This window comes from Dendropsophus ebraccatus, chromosome 2 (assembly GCF_027789765.1).
Source record: "Dendropsophus ebraccatus isolate aDenEbr1 chromosome 2, aDenEbr1.pat, whole genome shotgun sequence".
In the NCBI taxonomy this organism is placed as follows: domain Eukaryota; kingdom Metazoa; phylum Chordata; class Amphibia; order Anura; family Hylidae; genus Dendropsophus; species Dendropsophus ebraccatus.
The window spans coordinates 11,648,896-11,666,978 of record NC_091455.1 but is presented as its reverse complement, the minus strand read 5'-3'; the positions used below and the strand labels follow the sequence as shown (position 1 = coordinate 11,666,978).

Sequence of the window (18,083 nt, the reverse complement as noted above, 5' to 3'; positions counted from 1 at the left end):
ATTTTACATAAGAGTAAAATAATTGACATTTTTTTCACAATATGAAATTAGAAGTTACTGGAATTAACATGAAGATCACAAATTTCTCAGACTTGAACCAACTGAGCGTAGAAGACTGTGGTGACATCCCCCTGGGAGAATCGCACTCATGGTTGAACGTCGTAGACAGGAGTATTTCCTTTTATTCCATCATCGGAAACTGAAACTGCATTGCGGAATCTGTCACCTGGTAGACACCAGCAGTGCCCGACAGACCTTGTCGACTATAACTTGGTCTCTTGGGTTGTTATCACAGTGTCTGACTTTTTTTTTTTAACCTAAGATAGATGTGGTTCACAGCATTTTTTGTAAAATGTCACTGCACTTTACGATGAGATGTGGACGTTGTGGTGGTAATTTTACTCTATTTAATTTGTTTGATTTCTCTAAAAACTTCTAGTAAAGGGGGAATAACCTTCAGGCCCAGACAATAATACCCAAAGGCTAGAGCCAGGCACTGCAAGTCAATTAAGCCAAAATAGGTAGTTTATAAATACCAGGCTTTTCCTATTCTCTTGGTCTCAATGTCTGAAGTATCAAGGTTTCCCAATGTTCATAGTCTTGGAGCTTGCAGTAGTTGCTAAAAGAGGGATCAAGTGCACCACTACAGGCTGCAACACAGATGCTGAGCATACCCGTTGTCTGGTTTTAACCCGATGTGAGAAAAATCATGGCAAGAGAAGTTTTTGCCTCCTCAGAGCCTCTGAACCCAGCCTAAAGCCAAGCTCAAGAATCTTAGGGATTCAGTATCTCAGGAATGCTCAACTTTTACAACTTAGATACTGTATTGCAAACGTTTAAGATCTGTGCCTCCATTGTATGGAAGACGTTCTGAAAACTTACCTGTTTTGCGGCAACAACGTTTGAGTCACAGTGACTTGATAACCAGTCAGGACACTGTGACAGGGGAGTGCCTGGGGTCAAGGACTTTGCAACTTGTGCAGAACCCCATAGACATAACATTGCTGGGTCTACAGGGGACCATTGGGTTGGCTGCATCGCTTTGCTATGTGACATCTAAAAATCACTACTGCTCCCAACCGGGAATATTACCCTTGGTTTATCGCACAGTGATAACTAATAAAAGTTGCATCCTTCTACGTACCTGTGTCTGGCTCAGTACACGTAGAAGGCTCAAAATACAGTACAGCTCACCTTAATGGCACAGTTACCATCTTGAATACTGTTATGGTATCCTGGAGCACCACTGTACACCTGCTGAAGGTTAGCCATACTCTTATATACCCTATGCTCTTTGAAAAAGTGGCTCCCATTTTGCTATGAACAGCTGATGGAGTATCACTGTGTGAAGGGCACGTCCATGTTTCCACAACACTCAGCTCACATTGGTGTTCCAGTGGAAATGCCTCAAAGTCTCCAAGGTCCACACAATTGTGGATTCTGCGTCAATTCTTTGTGTAAACATACTCTGGTATCGTACTTTACTGTGGATCAGGAGGTTCGTGTGTGCATTCAGCATATGTACCTGGAGATACCCCCGATCATAGTCTCACTATAGACCCAGTAGTGGTCTTTGGCACTATGCACCCTAAGCAATTGCTTGGGGCCCCCAACATCCAGGGGGGCCCCCACGCCCCGCTCTTCTCTTGTGCTCAAGACCGCTAGACAGGGCCACTGCCCCGCTCGCTGCTGTGATCTGAACTGTAACTATGAGCACTCGTAATGAGCGCTCACAGTTACATGCAGCAGCAGCACTGACAGGGCGTGAGCCATTGGCTCCCTTCCTGTCAGTCACTCTTGTGGCCACAGGAAGTGTTTTCCCTGCGGTCACAAGTGGCCGCTCTGTCCTTGTGGTGTCGGTGCTCCAGTGACATCAGTGGAGCATCGGCTCCAGGACAAGGGGAGCGCGGCCTCTTGTGACCGCAGGAAAAACCCTTGCGGCCACAAGAGTGAAGAGAAGAGGAGACGCCTGGACCCAGGTGAGTATAAGTGTTTGTTTTATTGTGTTATATACTATATGGGAGGGGGAGCACACAGGGGCCTGTGTAACTGGGGGAGCGCACAGCGGGGGTCTATATAAATGGGGGGAGCACACAGTGGGGCTATATAACGGGGAAGACACAGGGGAGCTATATATAACTGGGGGAGCACACAGGGGGGCTATAGACTACTGGGGCTTCACAGAGGGGTCTATATACTACTTGGGGGGACTACAAGGGGGGAGATTTATCAAACATGGTGTAAAGTGAAACTGGCTCAGTTGCCCCCTAGTCTGATGAATGAAGGGTGGAATCTGGTTGCTAGGGACAACTGAGCCAGTTTCACTTTACACCATGTTTGATAAATTTCCCCCAATGTCTCTTGTCTCCAGTTTGGGTGGGGTTTCTGATAGAGACATAGAAGGGAGCTCTTAAAGCGACTCTGTACCGACTGTTCCCCCCCCCCCGCAACTACTTATACCTGGTTGGGCTTTCTTTCGGCTGATAAACAAACTTTACTGGGGGCAGCACACGGGGTATATATGACTGGGGGCTGCACACAGGGGTTTATATACAACAGGGACAGCACACAGGGGGTCTATATACAACTAGGGGAACACACAGGCGTCTATACACTACTGGGCGAAGCACACAAGGGGTATATACTACTGAGGGGAAGCACACAAGGGGTATACACTACTGGCAGCTGCGCACAAGGGGTATATACTACTGGGGGCAGCACACAGCGGTCTATTGTTGTGGAGTGCGTGTCGAGGGGGGGCCCCAGACATAACTTCGCTTGGGGCCCCAGAAATGCCAAGACCGCCCCTGTATAGACCCCACAGATATGTCTGAGCAGCACAGCAGGTTTACACAGCTTTCACACAAGCACAATATAGTCACATTTTTGCTTGCATATTACGGGTCTACCCAGGGTTCAGATACCAGAACTGAGAGGACTTAGGGAGCCATGTTGCCGTCAGGTTATGGGACCCATGGTCGGGCTGAAACTAGCATCCATAATATACAAGCAAAATGTGCATGTATTATGTTTTTTTTTTATTGTGCTATATACACATATAACCTGCACACATAACATGACTGGAAGAGGTTTATAGCATATAGTGAGGCTGGGTTCAGACTAAGGAATCCACACTGATTAATTCCGGTAGATTCCGTCGCTCGCACCTGCTCACGGCCGCACGCATCTGTGCCCATGCCATAGACACCATTCTATGCTTGGGCAGATTCCGCCGAAAGAATTGACATGTCACTTCTTTCGCCAAAATGCGGAATCCGCCCGTGCATAGAATGGTGTCTGTGGCACGGGCAGGGATGCACGCGGCCGTGAGCGACGCAATAAGCCAAAATTTATCCGGATCCGTGCACAGGGACAAATTTATAAACCATTGCTTTGTATTGGGCTATTCACATGTTCAGTGTTTTCACGGATCTCCATTCTGTTCCGTTTAAAAATAGATGTCATAACTCAGAACGGAAGCACGGATCTGATTCTACATAGAAATCAATGAGATCCGCGTTTTTCACGAATGTGACATCCGTGTTCGTTCGGGAAAAACACGGATGTGATGTAATCAATGTTATTTAAAATGCTTTAAAACAGATCCGTGAAAAAAAACGGACACGGATGCAAAAACGGATTGTTTTGCTCGGATCACGGAGGTAGCTAGCAGACCTCCACGATCTGTGCAAAACAAGCCGTTTTTGCATCCGTGTCCGTTTTTTTTTCACGGATCTGTTTTAAAGCATTTTAAATAACATTGATTACATCACATCCGTGTTTTTCACAGGCGAACACGGATGTCACATTGGTAAAAAACACGGATCTCACTGATTTCTTTGGGGTATCCTTTCCGTGCATCTATTCTGAGTAATGACATGTCCTATTTTTTAACGGCACGAATCAGTGAAATCACGGAACGTCTGAATAGCCCAATAGAAAGGAATGGGCTGTAAAATTGTCTGTACACACGGACAACGTCCCGGCTCTTTAGCAATAACACCTCATGGCTAGAGCTCTTCCCACCATGCTGAGGGCTGAATTACCTACAACCTGTGACCTTTGTGTCTTATTTATATATAATTGTTATTTTTCATACTTTCCTTCCTGCTCACACCACAGTCTCAGCCCCTCAGGTAATACTCTGGTTCCCAGCACTGCTGAGGTGGCAGCTCCTCACATGACCGGGGACATTCCTCTCATGAGGTAAAATCTTTTCTTCCCGCCCTTTCGTCAGCTAAGAAGTTGACTCAACCTCATTTACATACGTAGAGTACTGCGGCTGATTGGCTGCTCCTGGGTCCTATAGGAATCTCCGAACGGAGAGAAAGCCACGCCTGTCTAGCTATGATTGGCGGCTCCTGGCGTTTATGTCAGGTGCAAACCACGCCCTTCTCTGACAGGACGCCGCGCAGTGTGGGCGTGGCTATGTGTATGTTGGCGTGGTTACAGTAAACTGTTCCCTGATGTGGGCGGAGTTATGAGGTGACCACGGCGCTGTGGGCGGGGCTAGGAGTACGGATCGGTAACGCCCTAGTTTGCTATCAGTTGTGGAGAGCGGCGCAGGAGGCGGCACAGGTTGTTGGTGTCTTGGAGACAGATCGGGAGCCGGAGCCGGGGAACTGAGGCCTGCAGCTTATACATTGGACTTCTGCCATTACTGCCACAGACTCTGCTCAGCTGGAAACTCTGCACAAGTTCACTCCTTGAAGTCTGACTTTTATACTTCTGCAGCTTCTCTGTGTGTCCCTGCTGATCCTGGATCCTGTGAACCTTAAGAACTTCCATATCTGAGGATAAAGCTGCTGATCCAGGATGCCCAACCCTGATATCTGAGTATATTTGACCATGCCCAGGCCATAAGCATGGTGCATTCCTCTCCTGCATAGCGCATTCCTCCCATGCATGGTGCATTCCTCCCATGCATGGTGCATTCCTCCCATGCATGGTGCATTCCTCCCATGCATGGTGCATTCCTCCCATTCCGCATACTATAGCACAGAGGGTATTACTGGATACGCTGCATACTCTTGGATCATCGCTAAAAACTTTGTGGCTTGGCTACCAGCATGACCATGAGCGGCCCCCATCACAGTGAGACTCTCTATAGCATCCCGCTACCGTAGCCGGCTTTGCTCCTTGGATCACGGCTGTAAGTCTGGACCAGCAGCCAGATCTGGTCTGTAGGATTGTTGGATACTCACCTTCGTGGGGGATTCTACACTCTTATGTTTACTTTGTAGCAGTTTGATGAACATCTGATCCCTTGTGCCGCCTGGATTGCTGGCAGTACCTTGCGGATCGCGGACTCCTCTGCGTGGACCGTTCTCTGTGCCCTGTTGTGAACTATGGGAAGCAGATTCGTGTAGCACTGCCCAAGCTCTAGACTCGAGTCTTCTGTACTTTTTATCAGTGAGCTGCCACCCTATATCCGGATTATCCAGAAGCACTGTAGTATCTACCTCTTCTTATAGGCCATGGCGCTCATACATCAGATAGTCTTAAGTGGCCTGAGCTGCTTGCATCCAGTCTACCCAATCTGTGCCAGCTGGGACGCCAGTCTCTCTGTAGTCATGCATCGGCTTTCTGCCTAGTTCCCCTCTGTCTGGATCTGACTTCAGGGCCCCATTGGGGCCGCTGGTTGATTTTGCTTTACCCTGACCCCAATGCCCAATAGTGACAGTGGCGATCTGGCCCTATTGGTTTTGTAGCCTGGCACGTTCTTAAGTCTTGGTTCCATTCGCGCCATCAGTCTTGAACATTCAGCAAACATGGAAGAGGCACAACTTCCCTCTGGGTTGCTGGAGATCTGTGTCCTGGTGGGGCCTCCTCTGAATGAGATCCGAGAGATCGACAAGGTAGGTTGAGAGGTGTCTGATGAAGGCAGAATTATTGTGAGTGCACATAATATACTTGGCAGAGTGGTAGAGAACAAGGCATCGTCGAGTTTGGGATGAAATCACTGATCTTAAGGTGGCTGACATCACTCGGTGACATCACTCAATGTATGATGTTTGGCCAATAGACTAGAGCAAAGATAATCCACCCCTGATCACTTCAAATAATAATAGGTCCACTCTTATGGCTCCAAGAATGGAGAAAGCTCCTAAAGGGGACATCTTATGGCTCCAAGAATGGAGAAAGCTCTTAAAGGGAACCTCTTATGGCTCCAAGAATGGAGAAAGCTCTTAAAGGGAACCTCTTATGGGTCCAAGAATGGAGAAAGCTCTTAAAGGGAACCTCTTATGGCTCCAAAAATGGAGAAAGCTCTTAAAGGGAACCTCTTATGGCTCCAAGAATGGAGAAAGCTCTTAAAGGGAACCTCTTATGGCTCCAAGAATGGAGAAAGCTCTTAAAGGGAACCTGTCAGCTGTAGAGCCTCAGATACCTCCTCCTCCTGGTGACGCTTCCGGTGATACTACTAAGGGATTTCGTTTGGGCAGCGGACTCCTCTCATTAGCAAAATGAGTGCAAAGATGAGCGGCGGCGACTGGACCGACATCTGAAGCGTCACCAGAAGGAGGAGGTAAGTATCCGGCACTCTATTAGGGGTAGGGTAGGTTCGGCTCTGTCTTCTTGCTGACAGGTTCCCTTTAAGCACGGGTTGACTGAAAGACCACTAATACTTCTAGAGATGAGATAATCTTCAGTGCGGCATTTGACTGAAGAAGTTGGATGCCGCCCTAGGGAGTCCAGGAAAACACAGATCCAGACACAGGGCATAGACCATATTTTCCTGGCAGCCCTAGGGCGGCATCCAGATTGCTCAGCCTCGGGAATCAAATGCTGAGTGTTCGGAGAATGTTGCCGAACTAGAACAGTTTGACAGGTCCTCTCAAAACTATTGTTCTCACTGTCTACAGCAGGGATGGGGAACCTTCGGCCCTCCAGCTGTTGCAAAACGACAATTCCCATCATAAGTATCAGTGAGTTAGTGGAGATGGTACGCGGTGACAGTGTCTTCACTCAAGTGTTAGTAATTATAGGTATAATTAACCCTTTAAGTTCTTTATGGCAGTATCTGGACAAGTCCTGGTTACAGTCAGGTGACGGGTAATGTCGGAGTGATTCAGGAGCTGACATGGCGACCTGCAGGATGGGGAGCATGTGGGTCATATGAGTAAGACTGCAGGGAAGTTCCCGGTAATCCTGATCCCCATCCTGCATGTGAGCCAGGACTCTGTAAACCTTATATGTGCACTTGTCACAGTGATGAATGAATCCACCGGGGTGTAAAGTCACGATCCAACCTTTCACAGCCGAGTGTGAGATGGTTATATGGAAATTGCTGCCTGGTTGGGGACAGGTTGAGGCAGGGTGTGGGTGGTATGCTGCTAATGTGGGAATTGGTTTATTTCCAGTAATGCAGGTAAGTAAAGTGTAAATCCAGTCTGCTCCGCTTCTGTCTTGGCTTCCATAGGACTCAATGGAAGTGAATGTGCATCTAACATGGAGCTCCTCACAGGGTATAGAGCTTTCTTCTGTCAGTGAATAGAACCACAAGTGCCATGTGCAAGGTGCTGAGGCCTCTACAGCATAAAGACGGGTTAAAGGGGTATTCTAACTTAAAACAAACTCACCCCCCCAGTCGATCACCATATCGCCCTCGGCTGCTTTGTTTTGAATACAGCCGCGGCTACAGCATGTGATCTGGTGCTGTATTCTTTCTCTATGGAATTGTACTCTACTCTCTCCGGCAGCTCCATAGAAAATGAATAGAGCTGCAGGTCAAGTACGGTACTCACGGCTTTATTCAAAACAAAGCAGACTGGGGTCTATTTGGAGACAACTGGGGGTACAGCTGTTGGACCCGCCTCAATATCTTACTTGTCTTCTATCCTGTGACGTGTGCTCAGCCAGCCAGTGCGAGACCCCACTACGGCTGCTGACTGGTTGAGCGGACCTCACACTTCACAACTCAGGTCCCCTCTCTAATCAGGGAGCGGCTGGGGACCCGAGCTTCGTTAGTTTGATCCTTCATGCCCAATTTGTAGGCATAACGGTAGCTTCACACGTACCGGATCTGCAGGGGATTTCACGCTGCGAGTTTGCAGCAAAATCAGCTGCGTTTCCTGGTAGTGTGAAGTTGAATGGGGCACATACCCGCAGAGGAATTTTAATTCCACCGCTAATATGTGACCCAGCCCCATTAACTCCCCGCCGCCTGCCGTCTGCAGCCCCCGTCCCGGAGCATACATTACCTGCTCAGTGCCGCGGCTGTGTGTGAGGCTCCCCATCAGCCAATCATTGATTGGCTGATTGGGACCGACGGGAGCCGGGAGCCTCACACACAGCCGCCGGGGGCTGCGGGGGTTTAAAGGGGCGAGTTACATATCCAGTACGTGTGAAGCTACCCCTACTGAGGTATTCTAAGAAAAAGTAGATCACGTGGTGCCTGACCTCTGTACCCCAATCTGATCTCCGTATCGGGACCCCAACTTCTGTATTATGAATAGAGCTCACGGAAAGAGGCGAGGACAGCCCTCTTCCAGTGTATTCTGCTCTTTCCGTCAGTCCATAGGAATGAATAGAGCTAAGGGTCACGTACCGTACCCGCAGCTGTATTCATAACACAGAAGCCTGAGGCCCGATACGGAGATTGGCAGGGTGTACACAGGTCAGACCTCCTGTGATCTCCTACTTTTCCCCTATTCTGTGGATAGTCGAAAAGTCATTTTTCCCTGAAGTACCTCTGTAAATTGCGTTCACACCTACAGGATCCGCAGCAGATCTGCAGTAGATTTGATGGTGCAGATTTGATGCTGTGTTTAGTTAATTAAATAAAATCTGCTGCGGATCCACAGCAGAAAATCAGCTGTGGATCCGGTAAGTGTGAACGTACCCTTAGGGTACGTTCACACTTACCGGATCCGCAGCAGATTTCATTAAAAAAACTGAACACAGCATCAAATCTGCACCATCAAATCTGCTGCGGATCTGCTGCGGATCCGATAGGTGTGAACACACTCTAGGGGTGTGTTTATAAAAGAGGCGGAGGCCCACGAGGCATCTCATTTGCACATTGAGGCAGGCGGGATTCTGATTGAATTCCACCTCTTAATGTGAGCCCAAGAGAGGCCATTGCTAGAGTAGGACCATCTCTCTGAGGGCATCTTGGTGTGGTGAGATGGTACATTCTGTTTGATCAAATAGTTTGCTAAGAAACTCATTTTTTTAAATCTTTAGAGCAGGTTTTTATCGTGGGTAATGTGAAGGGAACTGGAACTGTCCAGAGCAGTAACAAATCCCCATAGAAAACCTCTACTGCTCTGGACAGTACCTGACATGGACAGAGGTGGCAGCAAAGGGGATAACGTTCTGACACCAGTTGATTTGAAAGAAAAAGATTTTTGCCGGAGTATCCCTTTAAATTGCTATCCACACAGCTGGAAATACTCGATTCGTCATGTCAAAAAATTTCCATGTAAAGAACTAAGTGCTTCCCTTATCCTCACAAGGAAGAAGGAAAGACGGAATTCACAGATCAGAATCTGACTATGTCCATGGGACATCCCAATGCCCATGGTCTTATTCACACAAAAACCCGATCAGGAGCCCGCCAGGCTGACTAAGCAGAATCACAGTGTCCTTAATTTACTAACGGCACTTCATTACTTCTACAGTGTACCATAGGCAGGTGTGTAGGAAATGAGAAGTTAAATGTATTTTGCCAGGTGTGTAGGAAATTAAAAGGTTAAATGTATTTTGCCTGGTTTCCAAGGGGTCCCTCCTAAAGGCCCTTAACAGGAGGATCATAGAGCAGAGGTTGGGGTAGGTAGGACTTTGTGGCTGTGAGTTACGTGGTGCACTCCTTAAAGTATCTATTTTGGCCTACGTAAGTAAAACCTTTCATCATATAAACATGAAGACTTAATAAAGATTTATAATTTCATTTATAGAAGAAGAAAGAATGAGGGCACTCACCCGTATGCTTGACTCCTTTATTTCACTTTTTTCATGCAGACATAGTGCTTGATCTGCTCACTTCGGTGAGGACGCCAACCCCTCCCCCGATGACACGTGACAGCTGTTTCGCACGTAGATCATGTGCTTCGACTGTCAGTCGAAGCACGTGATCTACGTGCGAAACAGCTGTCACGTGTCATCTACGTGCGAAACAGCTGTCACGTGTCATCGTGAGCACCACCCCAACTGACACACCGTATGTCCATATACACACGCTAGTGCAACACCTCCAAGAGACGCTATAGCCTACAGCAGTGCCGACCACTCTATCTTGTTGGGAGATTTATAATTTCATTTCCTATAATCATTCAGGTGCCAAAAAGATGCAGAACCAGAAGAGGAACAAAAAGTTGAATTGTAAAGTTGAGGAATTTTTGAAATTTGGCAGCCGAAAACAAGAAGGAAGGAAGGAAGGGTTCATTGTGTAACCAGGAGACAATGATGAGTGGTAACATTGTCTGGTCCCCAATATGAAGGAGCTGATTCTGAGATATCTATGGAGATCCCCTAGTTAGAATCAGTAATGACTGAAAAGCTGCCAATTATTTTCATATTCTGACAGGCAGACAATATTACATTATTTTTATTGCTGCATGGCCCCAAATAGAACTGAAGAAGACGCCCTGCAATGTTCATTTACAGCATGGAGTATAATATGGCTCCTATTAGAGATGAGTGAACCTGGAGCATGCTGGAGTCCATCCGAACCCGAACATTCGGCATTTGATTAGCGGTGGCTGCTGAAGTTGGATAAAGCCCTAAGGCTATGTGGAAATCATGGATATAGTCATTGGCTGTGTCCATGTTTTCTAGACAACCTTAGAGCTTTATCCAAGTTTAGCAGCCCCCGCTAATCAAATGCCGTTCGGGTTCAGATGGACCCGAACCCGGTTCGCTCATCTCTAGCTCCTATATAGAATATAACTACTATAATGCGACATGGAGAGAAAGGAGCTGCTGCACATCACACCTGTGGCTGACACTAATGCCTCTCGGCTACATTTAAAAACCAATGCCAGGATGTTGGTATATAATTTGATCAAACCATATTGCCCCATGTACCACCTGCAGGTCCGGTGGCCCACATGTGTCCCTACACTAACCACTGTGTCAGTCAGCGGCCACCAACCCTTGTTCACACTTGTGTTGCTTGGTTGCCGCTTTCTCTGCCAGCTGCGCCTGCTGGGTTTGGGGTGGCCCTTGGGGTTTGGTCTTGTAACAATGGGGTTGCAGGGCCATTCTATGGCCCCCCTTCCCTGCTTGTGCACAATTTGTGGGGTTGGCGGTCGATGATGTGAACCAGGGGACCTGCACGTGGTACAAGAGGCAATATGGTTTGATGAAATTATATACAAACATCCTGGCGTTGGATTTTAAATGTAGCTGAGAGGCATTAGTGTCAGCCATAGGTGTAAGATGCAGCTGCTCCTATTTTACTTTTCTCCCTTTTCTGAGCAGTTTGCACTGCTTTTTGTAAAACCCATGTCACCCCAATAAGCAGGAAGCACCTGTACACACATGGCAAGTGCCTCCTATCCTTCCCAGTGTACCTTCAGGAGCAATGGTGAGTAGCAAGATCATATTCACACTTGTTACTTGGTGGCAGTTTTCTCCGCCAGTGGTGCCTGCTGGGTTTTGGGGGGGGGCGCTTAGGTTTTGTCTTGTGACATTGGGGTTGCAGGGCCATTCTATGGCCCCCTTTCCTGCTTGTGCATGCACGGTGTGGAGTTAGTGTAGGGACCCATGTGAACCAGGGGACCTGCACGTGGTACATGCGGCAATATGGTTTGATCAAATTATATACCAACATCCTGACGGTTTTTGAAATAGGCCTAGCGGCACTAGTGTCGGCCATATGTGGGATGAGTGGCCGCTCCTCTCTCTCCATGTCGTGTTTTACAGTTCTCTTTTTTCTGAGCAGCTGGCACTCCCCCTTAAGACCCACATGATCCAAATTGGCAGGATATACCTGTGCTCACATGTCAGTACCTCATGTCCTTCCCATTCTGCTTGCAGCAGCATTGGTGAGTGCAATATCACATTCATGCTTGTGTTGTTTGGGGGCAGCCTTCCCCGCTGGTGGTGCCGGACGGGTTTTGGGGGGGCACTTTGAGTTTGGTCCTGTGACATTGGGGTTGCAAGGCCATTCCATGGCCTCCCTTCCCTGTACGTGCATGCTTTGCGGGAGTGGCGGTCGCTGACCAAAACGGTGGTGAGTTAGCGTAGGGACCCGTGTGAACCAGGGGACCTGCACGTGGTACATGGGGCTATTATTGTTTGATCAAATTATATACCGACACCCTGACGGTTTTAAAATTAGGCCTAGCGGCACTAGTGTCAGCCATATGTGGGATGAGCGGCCGCTCCTCTCTCTCCATGTCGGGGATAACTACTATAATACTGCTCCTATATACAGGAATATAACTACTATAATACTGCTCCTATATACAGGAATATAACTACTATAATACTGCTCCTATATACAGGAATATAACTACTATAATACTGCTCCTGTATACAGGAATATAACTACTATAATACCGCCCCCTATATACAAGAATATAACTACTATAATACTGCCCCCTATATACAGGGATATAACCACTATAGTACTGCTCTTATATACAGGAATATAACTACTATAATACTGCTCCTATATACAGGAATATAACTACTATAATACTGCTCCTATATACAGGAATATAACTACTATAATACTGCTCCTATATACAGGAATATAACTACTATAATACCGCCCCCTATATACAAGAATATAACTACTATAATACTGCTCCTATATACAGGAATATAACTACTATAATACTGCCCCCTATATACAGGAATATAACTACTATAATACTGCTCCTATATACAGGAATATAACTACTATAATACTGCTCCTATATACAAGAATATAACTACTATAATACTACCTCCTATATACAGGAATATAACTACTATAATACTGCTCCTATATACAAGAATATAACTACTATAATACTGCTCCTATATACAGGAATATAACTACTATAATACTGCTCCTATATACAGGAATATAACCACTATAGTACTGCTCCTATATACAGGAATATTACTACTATAATACTGCTCCTATATACAGGAATATAACTACTATAATACTGCTCCTATATACAGGAATATAACTACTATAATACTGCTCCTATATACAGGAATATAACCACTATAATACTGCTCCCTATATACAGGAATATAACTACTATAATACTGCTCCTATATACAGGAATATAACTACTATAATACTGCTCCTATATACAGGAATATAACTACTATAATACTGCTCCTATATACAGGAATATAACTACTATAATACTGCCCCTATATACAGGAATATACTACTATAATACTGCTCCTATATACAGGAATATAACTACTATAATACTGCTCCTATATACAAGAATATAACTACTATAATGCTGCTCCTATATACAAGAATATAACTACTATAATACTGCCTCCTATGTATAACAATATAACTATTATAATCTACTTATGTAATGACATTTACCTATTAGTGGTTTGTTCCTCGGTGTTTCACTATGTGGGTTGATCACATACTTGTGCATTCAGCATCTCTGTGTAAACTTAGCTCGGTGGGAAAGTGACAACCAGTTTGGCCACATTTCAGGTTTGCTATATGGCGTCACATTTTTGTGCCTTCTCTGTAACTTTGTTGTTGGGTGTGAATATTTTTTTTTGTCTCGTCATTAGTTATTCCGGAGGGGGAAGGGGCGACGTTCATGGTTTATATTTCATGGATGATATTTTATGTTCCCTTTAATCTCTACTGTCAAAGATGATGGATTTATAAAAGTGACATTGATGGGCGGTGGATCAGCTGCGGGCGTACTGATGGACATGACAGAACATCCTTCTTCTGATAACCAGTCCGACCCCCCGGGGCTTCTCCACACTGCTGTACTATATGTAATGTGACAGCCATAGAGGAGCTGACGACTTGCTCCATTGAAGACCATGTTACAAGCTATTGTTCTCTAGTAGCAATGTTTATAGGGCACACAGCACCATATGGCGGCACACAGCGCCATACAGGATAACTACAAGTCCATAGATTGAGGCTGAAAACTTCTTATAAGGAAGACTTTGCTTTTGTTAGGCAGTCTTCACCCAGATACCCAGTGTGTACCCGCTGCTGCTGTTCACTATACTTTTTGCCCTTGTGCCGCCTTATATTTGCCTACTAAGTAAATAGCTGTCACTGAATACATACACGGCCTTCATAAACCCGCCTGAACCTGGCAAAGGAACAGGATGTAACCCATGGAAGGACAAGCTTAGTCCCTTATTACTCATTCCCGTCTGCGGCTCCATGGAGAGACCTCTGAGACGCACGGAAACTATTATTACTGTATATTAGTAACTCGCGCTCCATCACATGACATGGAAAGGTGTAAGTGACGCGTCTTATATATTCGTAAAGCATTCCATCCCCTACAAGGAGTCAGGGTGTAATACAGAAACTACTACTGCCCGATGGTGGATGGTGCAGTGCACTGTGGGATTTCTCTCTAATAGTTACAGTTACTTCATTGGGTGCTGCAGAGGGTAAAAAATGTTTTTAAATCAACTGGTGTCACAAAGTTATACAGATTTGTAAATTACTTCTATAAAAAAATCTCCAGTCTTCCAGTACTTATCAGCTGCTGTATGTCCTGCAGGAAGGACAGTCTGACACAGTGCTCTCTGCTGCCACCTCTGTCCATGTCAGGTACTGTTATATGAGTATTTGCTGCTGCTCTAGACCAGTGCTTCTCAAACGGTGAGGCGCCCCCTAGTTGTAGGTGAGGCTCAGTTGCGGAGGCAGTTTTTTTTTTTTAAACAAAAGTGACTCTAAACTGCACTGTCCTTTCCCTGACTGCAACATTACTGGCTCATTCTGTACTTATTTGGTGTTATACAGAGTTTAGGAGACAAAAGAAGGGTAGACTGAGCAATAGTTTATATATGCATGGACTTCAAACACAGATGGTGATGCCTGTCACAATTTTTTCCTGTTGGATGGGGCTCCAGTAGAAAAAGTTTGAGAAGCGCTGATCTAGACAGTTCCTGATCACCTCTCTTACAAAGTCGCTTTTACCCTGATCACCTAGTGTTGTGGGGTGGTAGGTCTAGAAAGTCCTGGTTGTTCCAGATGTCTTCTATTTAAAAATTAAGAAGGCCTCTGTGCTCTTGAGAGCTGTAGGTGTAGCAGATAGAGACATATGTTTGTCCCCTGTCTCTGTCTCTGAGCCCTACAGGCATCTCTCTCTTCCTCCACACAGTCCTGTCTCTGAGCTCTACAGGCAGCTCTTTCCTCCTCCACACAGTCCTGTCTCTGAGCTCTACAGGCAGCTCTTTCCTCCTCCACACAGTCCTGTATCTGAGATCTACAGGCAGCTCTTTCCTCCTCCACACAGTCCTGTCTCTGAGCTCTACAGGCAGCTCTTTCCTCCTCCACACAGTCCTGTCTCTGAGCTCTACAGGCAGCTCTTTCCTCCTCCACACAGTCCTGTCTCTGAGCTCTACAGGCAGCTCTTTCCTCATCCACACAGTCCTGTCTCTGAGCTCCACAGGCAGCTCTTTCCTCATCCACACAGTCCTGTCTCTGAGCTCTACAGGCAGCTCTTTCCTCCTCCACACAGTCCTGTCTTTGAGCTCTACAGGCAGCTCTTTCCTCCTCCTCCTCCTCCACCACCACCACCACACAGTCCTGTCTCCGAGCTCTACAGGCAGGTCTTTCCTCCTCCTCCTTATCCTTCTCCACACAGTCCTGTCTCTGAGCTCTACAGGCAGCTCTTTCCTCCTCCTCCTTATCCTCCCCCACACAATTCTGTCTCTGAGCTCTACAGGCAGCTCTTTCCTCCTCCTCCTCCTTATCCTCCCCCACACAATCCTGTCTCTGAGCTCTACAGGCAGCTCTTTCCTCCTCCTCCTTATCCTCCCCCACACAGTCCTGTCTCTGAGCTCTACAGGCAGGTCTTTCCTCCTCCTCCTTATCCTCCCCCACACAGTCCTGTCTCCGAGCTCTACAGGCAGGTCTTTCCTCCTCCTCCTTATCCTTCTCCACACAGTCCTGTCTCTGAGCTCTACAGGCAGCTCTTTCCTCCTCCTCCTTATCCTCCCCCACACAATTCTGTCTCTGAGCTCTACAGGCAGCTCTTTCCTCCTCCTCCTCCTTATCCTCCCCCACACAATCCTGTCTCTGAGCTCTACAGGCAGCTCTTTCCTCCTCCTCCTTATCCTCCCCCACACAGTCCTGTCTCTGAGCTCTACAGGCAGGTCTTTCCTCCTCCTCCTTATCCTCCCCCACACAATCCTGTCTCTGAGCTCTACAGGCAGCTCTTTCCTCCTCCTCCTTATCCTCCCCCACACAATCCTGTCTCTGAGCTCTACAGGCAGCTCTTTCCTCCTCCTCCTTATCCTCCCCCACACAGTCCTGTCTCTGAGCTCTACAGGCAGGTCTTTCCTCCTCCTCCTTATCCTCCCCCACACAATCCTGTCTCTGAGCTCTACAGGCAGGTCTTTCCTCCTCCTCCTTATCCTCCCCCACACAATCCTGTCTCTGAACTGTACAGGCAGGTCTTTCCTCCTCCTCCTTATCCTCCACCACACAATCCTGTCTCTGAGCTCTACAGGCAGCTCTTTCCTCCTCCTCCTTATCCTCCCCCACACAATCCTGTCTCTGAGCTCTACAGGCAGCTCTTTCCTCCTCCTCCTTATCCTCCCCCACACAATCCTGTCTCTGAGCTCTACAGGCAGCTCTTTCCTCTTACTGGCTTTGTCTTTTCTCTGATGCATTGTCAGCTATGAAACCTCATATAAAAGGGGGCAGAGTCTTTCCTGATCCCGTCCAATCAGCTGGATTTACTATCACTGACTCCAATAAAGGTGGAAAAACATCTGAGATGATCAGGAGGAATAGGAGGAGCTGAATGTCACATGTCATAACAAAGGCTCCGAATACTGATGTCCATGTAAAAATTCTAGGTTTTTCCTAATTAATAAATTTAACTTAATAAAATTCTAAACTTCTGTTTTCCCTTTCTCGGGGTATTGAGTGCAGATTATTGCTAGCACAAGGCTGCGACATAATAAGTGAAAGAAGTGTAGGGGGCTGAAAACTTTCCAGGTACATTGTACGTCCACCTATTCCTTTAGGACAACATATACCTGACCTGTATTCCACAACTACAACTCTCATTATGCAGTGTAGGGGATGCTGGGAGTGGTAGTCAGTCAGAGATTGGAGAACCCTGCTGTAGATCTTCTTCCTTGCGGAGCGGACGCCTCATGCCGCACACCTCACCTTATTTCAGCCTTTTACACAGTTATTTGGGCAATGAGGAAACTCCTGGTGTCTGAGTCATTGTGCTCACCTCTGTCAGCTGCCGGTAAGCCGGGATATTCTGGGTAACACAAACTGATCTGCATGATGGTTTACGCAATATAACTAGTATCTGTCTGCTGGAGGTAAAGGCCTTTCCTTCTAAAATAGAAAGTTCTGACCACAATGTTTTTTCAGCCATTGCCGGGTTGTCTTTAGAGCCCAAAACCTAACCCTGAAGAATTGTGGTTTCTAGCCTGTGTCTCTTAGCAGAACTACAACTCGCAGAATGCCCTAACACTTTAAAGGGGTAGTTTACCAAAAAATGTTTTCTTTCAGGTCAACTGGTGCCAGCAGAAAGTGTAATTTACTTATATTAAAAAATATCCAGTCTTCCTGCAGGACATACAGCAGCTGATAAGTACTGGAAGTGGTGTATTCTTTCCAGTCTTACACAGTGCTCTCTGCTGCCGCCTCTGTCCATGTCAGGAACTATCCCCATAGAAAACCTCTTCTACTTCCCAAACTGGAAGGAATACACCACTTCCTGTAGAACATACAGCAGCTGATAAGTATTGGAAGACTGTAGATTTTTAAAAAGAAGTACATTATAAATCTCTGGCAAATCTCTGATTTGAAAGAAAAACAACTTTTTGGTGAACAACCCCTTTAATGCTGTCAGGGCATTTAATGAAAATGGAGCGCCTTTCCAAAGACCTCTCTATGTTTTCTAAACTCGGCTCTGCTACGTCTG

At 46.6% G+C, this 18,083-nt stretch overlaps 1 protein-coding gene across 1 annotated transcript in view; it reads left to right on the top strand.

Annotated features, from left to right (window-relative positions):
* Window positions 1-4,526: 4,526 nt before the first annotated feature.
* DENND3 (DENN domain containing 3) overlaps window positions 4,527-18,083 on the top strand; it is a 44,326-nt gene continuing 30,769 nt past the window's right edge. The window contains exon 1 of the mRNA XM_069957037.1: window positions 4,527-5,858. Within this exon, the coding sequence (XP_069813138.1) occupies window positions 5,772-5,858 (87 nt within the window). The 5' untranslated portion in view covers window positions 4,527-5,771. The remainder of the gene's footprint in view (window positions 5,859-18,083) is intronic.